The 16,501-nt window shown below is 45.7% G+C and overlaps 1 protein-coding gene across 5 annotated transcripts in view; it reads left to right on the forward strand.

Moving 5' to 3' along the window:
- The window catches only part of LAS1L (LAS1 like ribosome biogenesis factor), a 49,919-nt gene that overhangs the window by 26,280 nt on the left and 7,138 nt on the right, over nt 1–16,501 (forward strand). For all 5 annotated transcript variants that reach the window (XR_014543689.1, XM_083595997.1, XM_083595998.1 and 2 more), the window contains exons 9-13: nt 1,978–2,063; nt 3,581–3,787; nt 5,137–5,275; nt 5,816–6,165; nt 10,186–10,330. Coding sequence is in view for 4 of the 5 variants with exons in the window: in XM_083595997.1 (XP_083452123.1) it covers nt 1,978–2,063; nt 3,581–3,787; nt 5,137–5,275; nt 5,816–6,165; nt 10,186–10,330 (927 nt within the window). In the remaining variant the exon portion in view is untranslated. The remainder of the gene's footprint in view (nt 1–1,977; nt 2,064–3,580; nt 3,788–5,136; nt 5,276–5,815; nt 6,166–10,185; nt 10,331–16,501) is intronic.

The raw sequence follows: 16,501 nt of genomic DNA on the forward strand, positions 1-16,501 counted from the left end.
AAAAATGGAATATATGAGAGACAGTTGCAAAAAGCAGTGTTTGTGTTTATGTCCATGTGCTTAACCTTCTCCCCTGCCTGCTGTTTCTCTTTTGTAAGTCTTCCACTTCAGAGCTGCTTATCCGCCAACAGGTTTGAAGGTCAAGTGGAGAAAAGCAGCAGGCAGCAGCAGTGGAGGCAGGGCTGGTACTGTTCAGGGATGCTTCTGATAGAAGAAGTGAGAGCCAGCTTCACTGATGCCTTTTGAGAAGGGCTGTGGTTCAAGTGGTAGAGCACATGCTTTACATTCAGAAGGTCCCCGGTTCAATCTCTGGCATCCGCAGACAGTGCTGGGAAAATCTGGAGAGCTGCTGCTGGGGACTAAAACCTGGGATCTTTTGCATTCACCTTTCTGACCTGCTTCCAGGTTTCGGTGCCAGTAAGGGGGTGGGTGGTAGGTGGGAGGGAACAGAGAACATGGAATTAATGCTGTTTTAGAATTTGCTCCCGCATAGCAGCAGCATAGCAGTCCCTGAGCAATTGACCAGAGGCCTACTTACCCCTTGTTCACTTTGATCTGTTGTTCATTTCCCAGTTTTTGCAGAAACATGCCTTTTGAATTATAGTACAAGCTGCTATTTTTACAGCCTGGGGAAGAGGCTGTGTCTATTTACAGCAACTGGAACTGATGCACTGACTACAATGACATGTTCCCTTTCCAACTAGAAGTTTCCTTTTAGAAACTAACACTATTATATGACACTTACAGAAATGAGATTTGTCTCCCCATGCTGTTTTATTAGCTGTAGTATATTCCTGTTTTAGAAACAGATTCCTCCCCTCCTTTTTTTTGGAACCCCCACAACTTTATTGAACTTCTATATAGAGACTCAAACTGTATTATTGTGGATTTATCAGTGGGCTGGTTCTTATCCTCTCAGCAATAGTTTGGAGAATTGGAAGTAAGTGTACAGTGTCTGTTTCCTTTCCTCAATTTTGGTTTCCACAACTGGTAGCTTCACTCCAAACCAGAACAGAAAAGGAAAAATGTTCTTCAGATGTAATACCAAACTATGAAATTGTGGGATGGGTTTTAATAGGTAGAAGAAGATATATTAATTGCAATTTATCCCTCCGGGCCACATGTGTGGGTTGAACAGTTTTAACATTCCACCCTTGGCAGCAAAAAATTCCTATGCTAAAAACATAGAAATTAGGCTGTAAAGGCTCATTTTGAGCAAGTCCAGCTAATGAAATAAGCTACCTTCTCACTTCTTATCCCACTTAACAAACTATCAGGCAACAACTTATAAAGTATATTTAAAATAAGATTTACTTGCTTTGTACTCATGCATTGGTTCATAGCCATGGCAGCATTAAAAAAATATCCTGTAGGCAGTATAGCACATGCCTGAAGCTGAAGCAAGCGGAAGGCCCATCTGCCCTCATGGCTGGTCAAAGGATGAGAGAGAGAGGAACAGGAAGTACTATATGTTGCTTCCTCTCCAAGAGAGGAAGGGAAATGACATCACACAGAGCCATTTCTACCACTTGTATTTCTATGGTCTGAGAATCTGCCTATCAGCAATACAGCTCCGTTGACTTAGCCCCTTCTCATGCTATGTGGGAAGAATATGCATTTGTTAGGTTTGGCTGCTAATCTCTCACAGGAATCTCCCACAGGCATAAGGAAAACATTCCATTTCCCTAGCATATGAAGATGAGAAGAAATTCTGGTTTGTGATTGGATCCTAGTTTGTAGGCAGGTGCAAACAGTCATTTGGCCATTGGAATGTAACAATGAACTAAGGTTAATAGCTACACCAAGATCAGAAGGGAAGGAGGAAGTGTGCAGTCTACTCAAGCCTTGTTCTTTCTAATGGTTTGGCATTAAATAAGCACAATTGAAGAATGTTGGGTTATACCAATGGTGACTGGTGCTCATATGGAGTGGTAGAGCGGAAGGAAGGAAACTCACTGAGATTTGTAATGACTCTAGGGAGGCTATGATCGAAGTGTTGCTTGATGATGGCTTTCTCATCCCAACCACGGAAGAGCTGAACATCTTGAATATTGAACATCTAGGTTAGTGCTTCGGCTGGGGAGGGTGGGATATAAATAAAATTTATTATTATTATTTTCTTTTGGCTGACAGATGAGTGCACATGGTTTCAGCAGTTGACCACTCAAAATAAATAAAACAAATCTATGCTACATCCTAGCAAACTGGAAACCGTATTACCATTTTTAAGTAATATAAATGAATAGCTTTCGGTTGCCATCATAGTCAAAAATTATGTGGAATGTGGGGAGGGGGCAAAGACAGATTGAGAAAGTAGTAAACTGCCCTGCACCTGCCCTTTTCAAATTAATGAAATTGAGTTAATCATGTCTATCACCCTATTTTTCGCCCTATAGGACGCACTTTTTCCCCTCCAGAAATGAAGGGGAAATGTGTGTGCGTCCTATGGGGCGAATGCAGGCTTTCGCTGAAGCCTGGAGAGCTAGAGGCGTCGGTGCGCACTGACTCCTCTTGCTCTCCAGGCTCCAGGAAGCTATCCGCAAGCCTTACATGCCCGGGGAGAGTTCCCCCAGGCGCGCATGGCTTGCGGGTGGCAGCCTGCAGTGCGGAGCACGGGGCGTCCTCCGGAGGACGCCCCGTGCTTCGCGCAGGTGTCGGCAAGCCTTGCGCACCCAGGGGATCTCCCCCCCGGCGCGCACGGCTTGCGGGCGGCAGCCAGCAGCGCGGAGCACGGGGCACCCTTCGGAGGACGCCCCGTGCTTCGCGCAGGTGTCGGCAAGCCTTGCGCACCGGGGGGAACTCCGGGCGCGCACGGCTTGCAGGTGGCAGCCTGCAGCGCGGAGCACGGGGCGCCCTCCGGAGGACGCCCCGTGCTTCACGCAGGTGTCGGCAAGCCTTGCGCGCCCAGGGGAACTCCCCCCGGGCGCGCAAGGCTTGCGGGCGGCAGTCTGCAGCGCGGAGCACGGGGCGCCCTTCGGAGGACGCCCTGTGCTTCGCGCAGGTGTCGGCAAGCCTTGCGCGCCCAGGGGAACTCCCCCCGGGCGCGCAAGGCTTGCGGGCGGCAGTCTGCAGCGCGGAGCACGGGGCGCCCTTCGGAGGATGCCCCGTGCTTCGCGCAGGTGTCTGCAGCCTGCCTCCCGGCGCGTGGGGCGCCCTGAAGCAGAGCACCCCTCGTGCTGGGCAGACATTGGCCAGCCCCACAAGCTCGGGGGACAGTGGGGAGGCGCAGCGCCGCCATCCCACTGTTCCCCGACCTGGTTTTTTGGGGGGAAATAAAGGGAAATTTTTTTTCCTTTATTTCCCCCCCAAAAAAGTAGGTGCGTCCTATGGGACGGAGCGTCCTATGGGACGAAAAATACGGTAATTTCAGTGACTCTGCTTTGAGTAGAGCTAGCATTGGATACAGCCTTATGATTGTGGTTCTACACCCTCCTGCTGATAACAGTAGTAACAATAATCATGCAGAAATATAACTTTAAAACTTGAGGAAAATTAAGGGAATGTGGTGGTGTTCAATATATTACCTGGTTGTTGTTGTTGTTTGAATAACTTTTTTCCTCTCTCCTTGGTGGTGGTGTAGAAACCACGGATTGGGATTTTAGAATCCCTCAGTCTTTTGGTTGCTTCTGGTACCCCCTCCTGAGGGGCCTGCACTCTAGAGACTTCACACAGACTCTGGCCGAGATGCTGTTCTGTGAGCTGAAGAAATTCTTCTCGATTACCGAACTCCGGTCAGACTATCTCATCAGGTGGCTCACAAAAATTTTAGAGACCAGCGCACCATCAAGTGAGTATTGTACCCTTTGCAAGAATAAAAAGCAACAGAAAGTGCTGTTTAATCCTCATAATCAACAGCAACATTTTTTGAGAACCAGGGTAGTGTAGTGGCTACAGAGTTGGGCTAGGACCTGGGAGACCAGAGTTCTAGTCCCCACTCAGCAGTGAAGCTCACTTGGGCCAGTCACTCGCTCTCAGCTTAACCTACCACACAGGATAAAAAGGGGGAGGAGAACTTAAGTATGCCACCTTGAGCTCCATGGAGTAAAGGTGGGATATAAATGTAATAAAACAAATAATAATAAACATTTAAGGTAACTGTCCCCAGCCTGGTACCCACCAGAAGTTTTGATGACCGTTTCTATCAGCCACGAGAGTGGGAGGCCAGAACTTCTGAAGGGTACCAGGTTGAGGAAGGCTGATCTAAAACATGCAAACCAATATGAAAAAAATATTTTTTGCTATTTATTTTATGTGTTTATATACCACGTACAAAAAAGACAAATAGAATAAGTAGAATACAGGTGACCATGACTTTCTGTGTACGCAGCCTTGAAGGTTGAGGAAACACATTAATGTGTTAATTCACACATTAGTGTGAATTAATGTTCCTTGCCAACTACATTTGCAGTTTTGTGGGAACTAGCGAATGGGAAAACCTAGCAATGTCACATTTACTATAAATCTGGAAAGGAGTTGCTCTCCTTGTAGGGCTCTTTTCTACACCCTCATTTTCTTCCTTTTAATGATACCTTTTGCTTAAGCCTCAAGAATTGGAACACAAGGATAGTCCTGCACTGAACCAAAGATTCATCTAGTCTAACATTCTTATTTTAGCAGGGACTAACTTCTGAAGGAGTCTACGAGCAGAGCATGAAAGCAATGGCTGTCCCTCACAACAACTGGCATTCAAAGTGGCTGTTTCTGATTATGGAAGTTCCACTTGACAAATAGCCTTTGATAGAACTGGCCCCTATGAATTTGTCTAATCTCCATTTAAAGCCATCTGTTAGATGGCAATTGAACTGCTGTTCTTCTGATCAGTCTGGCTCCCACCAATAGCTTGTTCTGTTAGTAAAATTTGACAAACATGCTCTTTGAGATTTTCTTGAAACTGGCTCTCCATCTACTTGTTTTTCTGTTTTAAAACACATACTGTTAAATCAGCTACTCTTGGCTCCATTTTACAGATAAGACAACTGGGGCTGAGACAAAGTGACACTTTCCCAAAGCCACATTATGGCAGATATGGAATTTTGACCCAGGCCTTCCTTTTTCAAATCCAACTCATTTGATTACACACTCTTTCTTCGCCAGCTAAGTGTCTCTTTTCTTTTTCTTTCATGGTTCTGCGTGAAGAGAAAAAGTCAGTGCATTCCCACACAAATAGCGAAAGCACCCCGGAGCCTTTTCTTCAAAATGTTTCACTGCAGTGGCAAAAACTCCTTGATTGTTGCCTAGAAGCTACTTGCTGGGCGAGTCTTCATCTCATGCACATGTAAGTATGTAAGCCATTCACTGGAATATGCACGGTGGTGGAGACCTGGGCTTCAGGGTGTTAGTGCAGAAGAGTCAGTTCAGGAAACCAACATGATTTGCAGCCAATACTTCAGCCTCTGAACTGGCTCCTCATTGCCCTGTGGACACAGGTAAGAGATGGGACTTTTTACTTGAAGTACTCTAAATACCTTGGCACTTAAAAACCCTAGGGCAGAGATGGGGATCCTCAGGCTTGCCATCCTCAGATGGGAAGCCTTCCAAGCCTCCCTTTCTCTGTCCCTTGCACTTTCCCAAGTTGATCTTGCTTAGTGCTGTGCTTGGGTTCACATGAGAGTGTGGTGCACTTGCAAGGAGTGTGGTGGTTTGGTGTGCTCCACACCGAGATGGGGAAATAAAACTCGCAGGTATGGAATTTATTGGCACCTATTATGCCCAGCTGGCTTCTTAAACACTAACATGCTTTGGCCAACTCAATTTGAAAGCAGTTGTTCTGCCCTTGCATCACACTCTCTCCACATCTCTCTCTTTCCGGGCTCAGGATTCTGGAAAAATTGGATCAGCCTTTGCCTCCAGATTCCAAGGAATTGCTTCTCTACCTCACCTCTATTTACACCCAAGAGGACACCGTTCCCAGCCCAGGCTCAATCCCAGAACTCCGCAAGCAGCCTATTTATACTGTGGAAAGCTTACAGTGGCAAGTGAAGCAGAGCAATATGGCCAGAGGGCTTGCCAAAAGAACTACAAAGCATGAGTGGCCACTGGGAGATATTGAAGAAGAAGAAGAGATGGAGGAGGAAGAGGCAGAAGCTCAGGCAGCACATCTCTACCCTGGATATCTTGATGAGAGAAAGATGGTTCTGCTTGGGTCGGTCTGGCAGGTCAGCCCAGGTAAAAATTGCCTTTTGGTTTGCTGGGGAAGGGGAGAAACAAGAAGCAGTCTGGAGTGTCTCCAGCCTTACATCTGGCATTGAGTATCTGTACACATCATGATTAGTAGTTGCAAGTATGTGGAATGGTGGTAGTGGCAGTGGTGACTGTTAATATTATTATTGGATTTGTGAGTCACTTCCTCTTACCCTGCGCAGCCCAAAGCGACTTACAGCCAAACAGTTGAGTGGAGATAGAAAAAGGTGGAACTAAGCACCTGTGATTCAGAGACACTTGAGCCCACAGTTTCATTCTTTGCCTAGCAGGGGCCTTTGCTGCATCAGAGGAAATAGAACTTTGCAGGAGCTATGGAGGGTAGAACACATGCTTGGCATGCAAAACGTCCCATGCATCTCTAGGTAGGCCTGGAACACATGCTTGGCATGCAAAAAGTCCCAGGCATCTCTAGGTAGGCCGGGAAAATACCCATCTGAAACCATAGAGACCTATTGCCTTAGACCAGGGGTCTGCAACCCGTGGCTCTGGAGCCGCATGTGGCTCTTTTACATCTTTGCCACGGCTCCGGGGCAGATACTAGCGAGGGGAGGAGGCGCATTGTGCGCCCTGACACTCCCCACTGTGGCGGGCGCTGTACTGGCTGTGACGTCGCATGGGGGCGGTGCGTGCGTTAGTCACGCACCGTCCCGACGTCACCTTCCCGCCTGCCCGCTACACTAAGGGGCATGTACGCTGGTCACTGCATTGAAAGGGGGCATGTACGCTGGTCAATGTTTTGAAGGGACACACAAAAAGTGAAGAACACACACACAAAAAAGGTAACTTGTTAATTTAACGTTTATTTCTATGAGGAGGAGTAATTCTGAGGGGTCAAACAAAGAAATAATAAAAAAGTGACAAAAAGTTATTTTTATAATGACGAGTTTTGCGGCTCCCAGTTTTTTTTTCTTCGGAAACGGGTGGCTCTTTTTGTCCTAAGGTTGCAGACCCCTGCCTTAGGCAATGGACTAATGGTCTGATTTGGCACAAGGCAGCTTCCCAAGTATGTTCTGCGGTGATAAAATCACATGGGGGGATGAGTTGGTGGAGGGAGAGAAAGAGGACCCTCTCTTGTAAGTTATCAGTGGTATAATATCTGCTTTGCCTGCAGGACCCCAGGTGCAGTCCTATAAGTTAATTTGTGTGTTGAGTGCTGAATATGTGGCCCATTCAATTTCTTTGGATGATGCTGAGTTCTAATGTTAAAAAAAGAAAGTATTCTCTGCGTCAGTCTAGTCTTCAGTGCAAAATGCCCAGGCTTGTGACAATCATTCTGAGCTATGAATGTTGCTTGTTTTTTTCCCTAGGCTGAGTCAGCCTCATTCAAGCACCTGTTACTAGATTTAGTATTAATTCCAGCTCTCTCTAATAATCTTTTTAATTTCCTTATTGCTCAAGTAGTACACATTGAGTTTCCCAGGCAGTTACCCAGTGTGTTGCCCAATAAGTTTCCAGAAATGTTGTGTTAGACATGCCCCAAAGAGATATTAAAAATCTGTTTTCAATGCTCCACTCATTTAGAAACTACCCAAATTCATTCATTCTCTCTCCCTCCCTCCCTCCCTCCCTCCCCCCTTTCTCTTTCTCTTTCTCTCTCTCTCTCTCTCTGTGTGTGTGTGTCTCACCCACACACTTGTTTTCTTTTGGGGGGCGGAATGGTGAGGATATTTTGAGCTGGTTTATCCAGAAATAATCATGGCTCAGTCTGAAGTGTGTTTACAGCTCAGAACTGATCTGCACCTCATTCACTGCATCAATTAGATGTTTGTGGGCAACTCAACATATAAGTTTGTATTCAACTGACAAAGTGGGGGGCTCAAGTAGAATCACACTGCTCTGCATTTGCTGCCCTGCTCTGCTGAAGAAACAGATTGTCAAAGTTGTCATCTAGACCATTGGTCCAACACATTGGACCCTTGATATGGTTTTTGCTTGAAATGATATGAGGGAAGGATCCAAGGATTTGTGTGAGTGTGCAATGAACTCCCTTGTCAAGGTCAGACCATCACTGGGTAAGTTTTGGACTGACACTGGTAGTTCCCACCTAAAGATGGGGTAACCCATCTTTAGAAACTAATGGAACTGTGTGTGTTTCTTGAATGATCTGGGGGATTTCCAGCCAAGAAAGCTGACAGTCCAGGATTGTCCATGGAATGCCAAGATGAAATGAATAGTTGGCATGATTGTTCCTGAGCATCCTCTCCAACATTGTGGAGCCCAATTGGTCTTTTTGTCTTCTGGGGAGCTCCAGGCTATGAAACAAGCTAGATCAAGGCTAGAGTGATCCAAGTCTCACTCTGAAGCTGACCCAGTGTAGAGTTGCAGCCTGCCATAAGGTGGGCTGCAATGCAGTCAGATGGGTGGGGTATAATTTTTTTATTTTTTATTTTTTTTTTTTTATTATTATTATTATTATTATTATTATTATTATTATTATTATCTCCATGCATAGGCTGTATATGTTAAGAAGTTGGTTTCTCAGTGCTTGTTTGGAAGGGTTGACGATTATTGATGTTCTGAAGCAGAGATCAGGAACTTCAAGCCCAAAGGGCAAATATGACCCCCAGCCTTATTTGAAAGACTATCTGCAGGCCGTGCACCTTCCCCAGGCCACACCAGCCCTGCTTTTGCCTGGCTGCAATGTTCATTGCTTGCCTGGATGGAGGATAGAGAGGAATGGGTGTGCAACCTCTGAGTTCATGGAGTAGGAGACATTCCAGCCATGCAAAAAGTGGCTTCACACAATTTTGCCTCCAGACCCAACTATCACTGGCATGTGACACCAGAAGGATGCCTGTGAGGGATTGTGGCCTTCGGACTGAAAGAGGTTTCCCATCCATCGTAAAGCATACTTACATTTTAACTCAATTCTAACCCACATTGATCTCTGGGGAGAGGAAAAACCGGGAATACAGCATGATCACATCTTACACATATTTAATTTGCTCAGTTTCAGTTGAAGGCAAGCTGGTTGAAATTATGCAAGTTAAATCCAAGCAGGGCAGAGAGTTTAAAAGCTCCACTTGGGTTACCCCACACATAAAGAGCTTTTAAGCTTGCTGGGCAAGGCCCACCCTCTCCCCCCGCCCTCACCCACTAGCTGCTGGGTGGTTTATTCATTCATTAATTCATTCAACTTATACACTGCCCTATACCCAGAGGTCTCAGGGCGGTTCACAACAAGACCACAACATATAAAATCAAACCAAAAGCAATTACACACACACCCTCAAAGCGACATTCTAAAAGGGTGTTGGATGTCAATAAGATCAACCAAAGGCCTGGTTAAAAAGGAACGTTTTTGCCTGGTGCCCAAAGGTGTATAATGAACTTCCCTAAAGAGAGCATTCCATAGATGGGGAGGTGCTGCAGAGAAGGCCCGTTCTCATGTTGCCACCCTCTGGACCTTGAAGAGGAGGCACACAAAGAAGGGCCTGAGAAGATGATCATATGGGAAGAGGCAGTCCTTGAGGTATTGCAGTCCTGAGCCGTTCCAGGGGTTTGGGTATACATGCTTTTCGTGTATATTCAGAACCCTTGAAACCAAACCCCTGTGTAAAGGTAAAGGGACCCCTGACCAATAGGTCCAGTCGTGACCGACTCTGGGTTGCGGCACTCATCTCACTTTATTGGCCGAGGGAGCCAGTGTACAGCTTCCGGGTCATGCAGCCAGCATGACTAAGCCACTTCTGGCAAAGCAGAGCAGTGCACGGAAACGCCGTTTACCTTCCTGCCGGAGCGGTACCTATTTATCTACTTGCACTTTGACGTGCTTTTGAACTGCTAGGTTGGCAGGAGCAGGGACCGAGCAACGGGGGCTCGCCCCATCGCGGGGATTCAAACCACCGACCTTCTGATCGGCAAGTCCTAGGATCTGTGGTTGCAATAATATTGTACCACATTTTGTTCATAGTCCGTATGAACAGACTAACCCCAGGTGAAAGGCATTTGATCGTGCTGAATTATCTGTGTCTTCTCTCACAGATTGGGTGAAGTGGGGAAATTATCCCTTGGGGAAATTGCCTGACCAATCAGATGACCCTGACAACCTGCTGGTGGAGAACTACTCCGTGATGTTGACACACGACCAGCTGATGGATGGAGGCAGGAATAGCACCCCCAATGCCACGTGAGTAACATACTGAGGCCTGGATGGGCCCTTGCAATGCTAAATAAAAGAGACGAAAGGCTCGATCTTGTCTCCACCATGAAACGCACAGGCCAGTCTTTCTCTTACCTTAACATACCTCACAGGGGGGTTGTTAAGACATCAGAAGGTGTGGAGGGTGTGCGCTGTGGATGCTATATTGGGGAGGATCAGGGGAAATGTAATAAAATCCATGGAAATGGCACAGGCTGTGAATTGACAATGTGTCATGTTTTGTTCTTTATATCTCTCTAAGCTGGGTTTTGAACATTACTTTTCCCTTTCACTTGGTTCATTCCTTAGGAACTGCTCTTTACTCCGAGTAGCTTAGAGTAGCTTCCACGTGTTTCCTTGAATGTCTGTCACCCAGACAGCTTCCCCAGCTTGCTTAACTTTCCAGGAATAAAACAGCATCATATGTTATTTGCCCTTGGCCTGTGAAGATAGACTCAGGGATGTTACGCATATTTGTCCATTTTAACAGATGTTTTAATAACCCAACCTTCCTCCAGTCCCCTCAAATTTTTTAAAAATAAACTACATACCAGCAGCTGAAAACTGCAGGAGGGGAGAGTAGTACTCAGGTCCTGCTTGGCATCTGGTTGGCCATTATGAATACAGGATGCTGGATTATATAGGCCTTTGGCCTGATCTAGCAGGTCTCTTTTTATGTTAAGTTTGGTGCTGAAAATGTGTGTTGGGAGGTTGCTTGTTTGGCTCTGTGTGATTGAGGCTTTCTAGATGAGGGTTGACTTATGAGGTCAACTTTTGTTTTTTGCTAGAGTTTTGAGATCCACCAACTGGAGACTGATGCAAAGGGTGGGACAGAAATTTGATAAACTACCCAGAGATCTACTGTAGATTCAAATCTAGCTTCTGCCCATCCTTTTTCTAAGCACTTTAGCAATACAGTGACAAAAAAAGCCTCCACCAGCCTTTCTCCCAACATTGGAGCTGGGGAAGAGACAGGAATCACACTGCGACTACAGGGAAGATCTTTGGCCACCTCTCTAGCTCCAAAGGAAGTAGGAGGAAAGCAAGGGCTAATTGTGGATGCAATGCTGAGTGAAAATTTGTAGCATTGTTTATGCACCACCTTGGACTTTGGGTGTTTTACAGCAGTTAAACTGAAGCTGAAGATCAAAGCCTGTCTGCAGTCTAGTTTTGCTAAAAACTGCAAGTGACACCTTAGCAGATGTTGTAGAATTTTAGAATTGTAGAGTTGGAAGGGACCCTGAGGATCATCTAATCCAATTTCCTGCACTGCAGGAATAAAGCATCCAGGACAGATGGCCATCCAACCTTAAAAAGTTCTTCCTGATGTTTTGTCAGAATCTCCTTTCTTGTAACTTAAAGCCATTGGCTATCCAGCTTCTGCTTAAAAACCTCCGATGAAGGAGAGTCCACCACTTGCCAAGAGAGACCATTCTATTCCATTGTCAAACAGCTCTTCCCACCCAAAAGCCCTTGAGATATTTGAAGATGGCTATCATGGCTGCTCTCAGTCTCCTCTTTTCCTGGCTAAACATACCCAACTCCCGCAACCATTCTTCATACAGCTTGGTTTCCAGACCCTTGTTCATCTTGGATGCCTTCCTCTGCACACATTCCAGTTTGTCACTATCCTTCTTAAATTGTGGCACCCAGAACTGGACCCAGTACTCCCAATGGGGTCTGACCAAGGCAGAATAGACTGGTACTATTACAGCAACGGGCCCAGGACAGCACTCTTTGGTTCAGACAGCCAACCAATTACAAATCAACCTAAGAGTTATCTCACCTAGCCCACATTTTATCAGCTTCTCTGCAAGAGTACCGTGGGAGACTTTGTCAAAAGCATTACTGAAATCAAGATACACTATGTCCACAGCATTCACCTGATCTACCAAGCTTGTAACTTATTGAAAAAAGAAATGAGATGTGTTTGGCATGACTTGTTTTTGAGAAACCCATGCTGGGTATTACTGATAGTACTGATAGCTGACCATTTAATTATTTGTTCTAGACCCTTTCCTGGTTAGTAGATACCTGGGTCTTCTTCTTTTTCCCCATTTTGAAGAGAGGGACAGCATCTCTCCACTTCCAGTCCACAAGGACCTCACCTATTCTCCAAGAATTCTCAAATATAGGCAGAGGCTCTGAGATTACATCCATGAGCTCCGTTAGTACCCTTGGGTGCAGCTGACCAGGCCCTGGAGATTTGAATTCATTTAACGTAGCTAGATGTTCCTTTACGACCTGTTTCCTATCTTGGGATTCAGCTCCCTACTTGCATTGTTTATTCTGTTATCATCAGGTTGGGCATTGCTTTCCTTTTGGGTGAAGACAGAGGCAAAGTAGGTGTTGAGCAATTCTGCCTTCTCCCTGTCATCCAGTAGCATTTATTCCTCCCTCCTCCCTCACAGTTGACTGTATCTGCGGCAACCCCTGTATGCAACATACAAAAACAGTATGAGAGCAATTCAGTGCCACACTCATCTGATCATTCTGTCTATGCTAGCAGTTCTGCCAGACAGAATGATTCCCTGCTTTCTCCCTGTGCACTGTTGAGGGGGTCTCGCCAACCCTCCAGAGCAAATACAGGCAAGGAGTGGAGAGAAAGCACCATTATGCTAGCAGAAGCCCTTGTACTGGGCTTAGCCAGCATTACTTGAATTGGGGCCTACATGTTTTCCACTATTCTTTAGAGGCACTCTTTTCCTTCATGTGAAGGAACTGCCCAGCCTTAACCAATCTGGTGTCTCCCATATGTTTTGGACTACATCTATCAATTCCAGCCAGCACACATGTGCTAGGTTGGAGCTGGCAGGAGTCATAGTCCAAAGTGTCAAAAGGGCACCAGGTAGATGAAGATGGTACTTGGCTAAGCTGACCCATGAACGGTGAGCAAGCCAAGTATATTGTTACATAGAATCATATTTTTTTAAATAATGATTTTATTTATTTTCATGGTACAGAAGATAAATTTTGAGAAAACAATTGTTACAACAGTAAACAACAAATAGCTAGTTCTGACAAAATTATTATTATTATTATATTATGCCACATGTTAAAGTTTCGTTTGATTACTCTGAGATCACACCACATTTTCTCATGAGTGCTGGGTGGATTACCGCAACAGTCTGAACAATTTATATATTAAATAAATATTTGTCATATGAAATGATATTGACCTTCAGGAGCCCAGAGGCCTTAACCCAATTGCTGGGTTAACCATGTCTTAATTCTAGGAATGGAAGGCCTTATTTAAAGTTTCTGTCTGTTCCTAAATACAGAAAACATTTTTCCTTGGCTCAGACGAATGCTTTATCCTCAAAGCTTTTAGGGGGTATATATTTAAAGCGAGATGAGCGCCGCAGCCCCAGAGTCGGCCATGACTGGACCTAATGGTCAGGGGTCCCTTTACCTTTACTTTATTACAAAGTAGTAAGTAACAGTAATAAGTAATAGATTGTGCACTTTCAACAACAAAGACGTATATTTTGTTTTACCTGTTCTTTTTTTAAAGCATTTTTACAAGAGTACATAGAAACTGATATGCCCCATTACACAGTCCTTCATTGAATGCCCTTCAGAATTTCTCTTGACCACTTTCATGGACGGCTTGAACTTTTTGAATGATGGAGCAAGTTGCAAAATTCATAAATGTGGCAATCTATGATAGCTTTTTCTGCTTTTAGCCATCTTAAATGCTTCACATTCTGTAACTTTTTATTTTATCTGTGGTTGGTAGACCATAAATAAGCAGCATTTGAATATTTGTTTCTATCCATATTCACTCCTATTTATTAAGCAAATTGATAAAAAAAACTTGTGCGGTTCAGACTTCTGCAATCTGGTAACAGCCCAAGTTACAAATATTTTTCTTGCCCTAAAGACCTCAGATAGGATTGGGGAATAGCGTATGTTACAATAGAGTCTTTGCTACAAAATTGTTCCAGAGGTCTGAACACTAGATTGAACACTAATCTGAACACTAGATTGGCCGGCATCTATTTTAGGTCTCTGCAGCAGGCCTTCTATTTATGGTTAGTTTTTTACCCCAAAGTTGGATGCTTCCAGCAGGGTGGCTCCTAATTGTCCATTTGAGCCAGTGCTGTGAACTTCCATCATTTTGTCACCAGAGCAATAATGTCAGTTGCCACAGCAGCTGCTCCAATTGTAGCCATTTATAGCCACTCCTGTCCCACTTGCTTAACTGTTCTAACTCTGATCCTGCTGTGGTGTTGATTTCTTCCTGTCGGTGTGTGGCAAGGGCAGAATTGTTTGACACACAACTGAAGGCAGAGATGTACAGAAAATAGTTGAGATCCAAATTGAGCTTTTCTAGATGATCAGAAATGGTTGCGTGCCCCAGTTCTGCTTCATTTTTAGTGCAATATTCATGCAAGACTAGATGCATCTGAAGGAGCATGAAGATTCTGCTCCTTTGTCAAGAATGGTGAGCGGGAACAATTGTTGAAGAGGGCAGTTTGCCTCTCTCACCCTTCCAAGTAGATTTTTTTGCCAGCAGCAAGGATGGAGGAGCAGATAGCCCTGGGGCATTTCAGTGTGTGCATTTATTTTATTTTATTTATGCTGTCTTGCTGTTGAACCTCCCCCTTGCTGTTCTGGGGATGTAAACCACTGAGCCTCTTGGGCTTGCCGATCAGAAAGTTGGCAGTTCGAATCCACGCAAGAGGGTGAGCTCCTGTTGCTCTGTCCCAGCTTCTGCCAACCTAGCAGTTCAAAATATAAATAGGTACCACTGTGGCAGGAAGGTAAATGGTGTTTCTGTACACTCTGGCACTCATCACAGTGTAATGTTGCACCAGAAGCAGTTTAGTCATGCTGGCCACATGACCCAGAAAGCTGTCTGTGGACAAATGCTGGCTCCCTTGGACTGAAAGCAAGATGAGTGCCGGACCCTATAGTCGCCTTTACCTTTCCCTCTGGGGATGTATGATCGGGAAGCAGGCAAATTACCGTATTTGTCGCACTTTTCCCCCTCCAAAAATGAAGGGGAAATGTGTGTGCGTCCTATTGGGCGAATGCAGGCTTTCGCTGAAGCCTGGAGAGCGAGAGGGGTCAGTGCGCACCGACCCCTCTCGCTCTCCAGGCTTCAGGAAGCTATCCGCAAGCCTTGGAAGCCCGCGGGAACTCCCGCCGGGCTCCCCAGGCTTGCGGATAGCAGCCTGCAGCCCGAAACCCGGGGAGCGCAGCGGAGCGCGCCCCGGGTTTCGGGCAGATATCTGCAAGCCTGGGGAGCCCGGCGGGAGTTCCTGCCAGGCTCCCTAGGCTTGCGGATAGCAGCCTGCATCCTGAAGCCTGGGGCGCGCTGAGGAGCGTGCCCCGGGCTTCGGGCAGATATCCGCAAGCCTGGGGAGCCCGCAGGAGTTCCCGCCGGGCTCCCTAGGCTTGCAGATAGCAGCCTGTTCTGGGGGCTGGGGTCGGGGGAAGCTCGAGCTTCCCCCGCCCCAGCCCCGCGCCTGCGGGGGGGGGTCTTTATCTCCCCCCCAAAAAAACTAGGTGCGCCCTATAGGGCGAAAAATACGGTATTATCATTAATGACTGATAACGGGTGTTCTTGTGGTCCAGTCCTGCTTTTCTGCTTCCTTTTGAGGCATATTGAGTAGCTATAGTTGAGAACAGATTGCTGGACTAGATGGGCCTTTGGTTCTTAATTAAATTTTCATCCCATCCTTCTACTAGAAGGCATCCAGTGCTGCAAGTATTGAAGTAGTAAAACAATAGAATTAAAAATTAAACTCAGAACATTTTAAAAGGTTAAGAACGTATCAAAACAGTTACATATTTAAATGATGGCTAATCATTTGAAGATTGCTGGGAATAATCTCTTTCAGCCACCCAATGCCAGGTAAGGGAGGTTTGTTAAAAACAAATGTTTTTAAATCCCTCCTGACCATTAATAACAAGGTAGACAGGTGCACCTCACCAGGAAGGGGATTCCACAAACAGGGAACCACTCCTGAGAAGGCCCTGCCTCAGAACATCTCAAACCAGACTGCATACTCAACATCCAAGCATTCACTTCTGTGGTAGTTGCCACAACTGCTTTAATAACCACAGAGTTGGCTTAAGTACAGTGGACAAGAAATGGAGCTAAGAGTGGCAGAATATCTGGTTTGAACTTCACCTTTGCCATGAAAGCAC

The sequence above is a fragment of the Podarcis filfolensis genome (assembly GCF_964270895.1).
Source record: "Podarcis filfolensis genome assembly, chromosome: Z".
Taxonomy (NCBI): Eukaryota; Metazoa; Chordata; class Lepidosauria; order Squamata; family Lacertidae; genus Podarcis; species Podarcis filfolensis.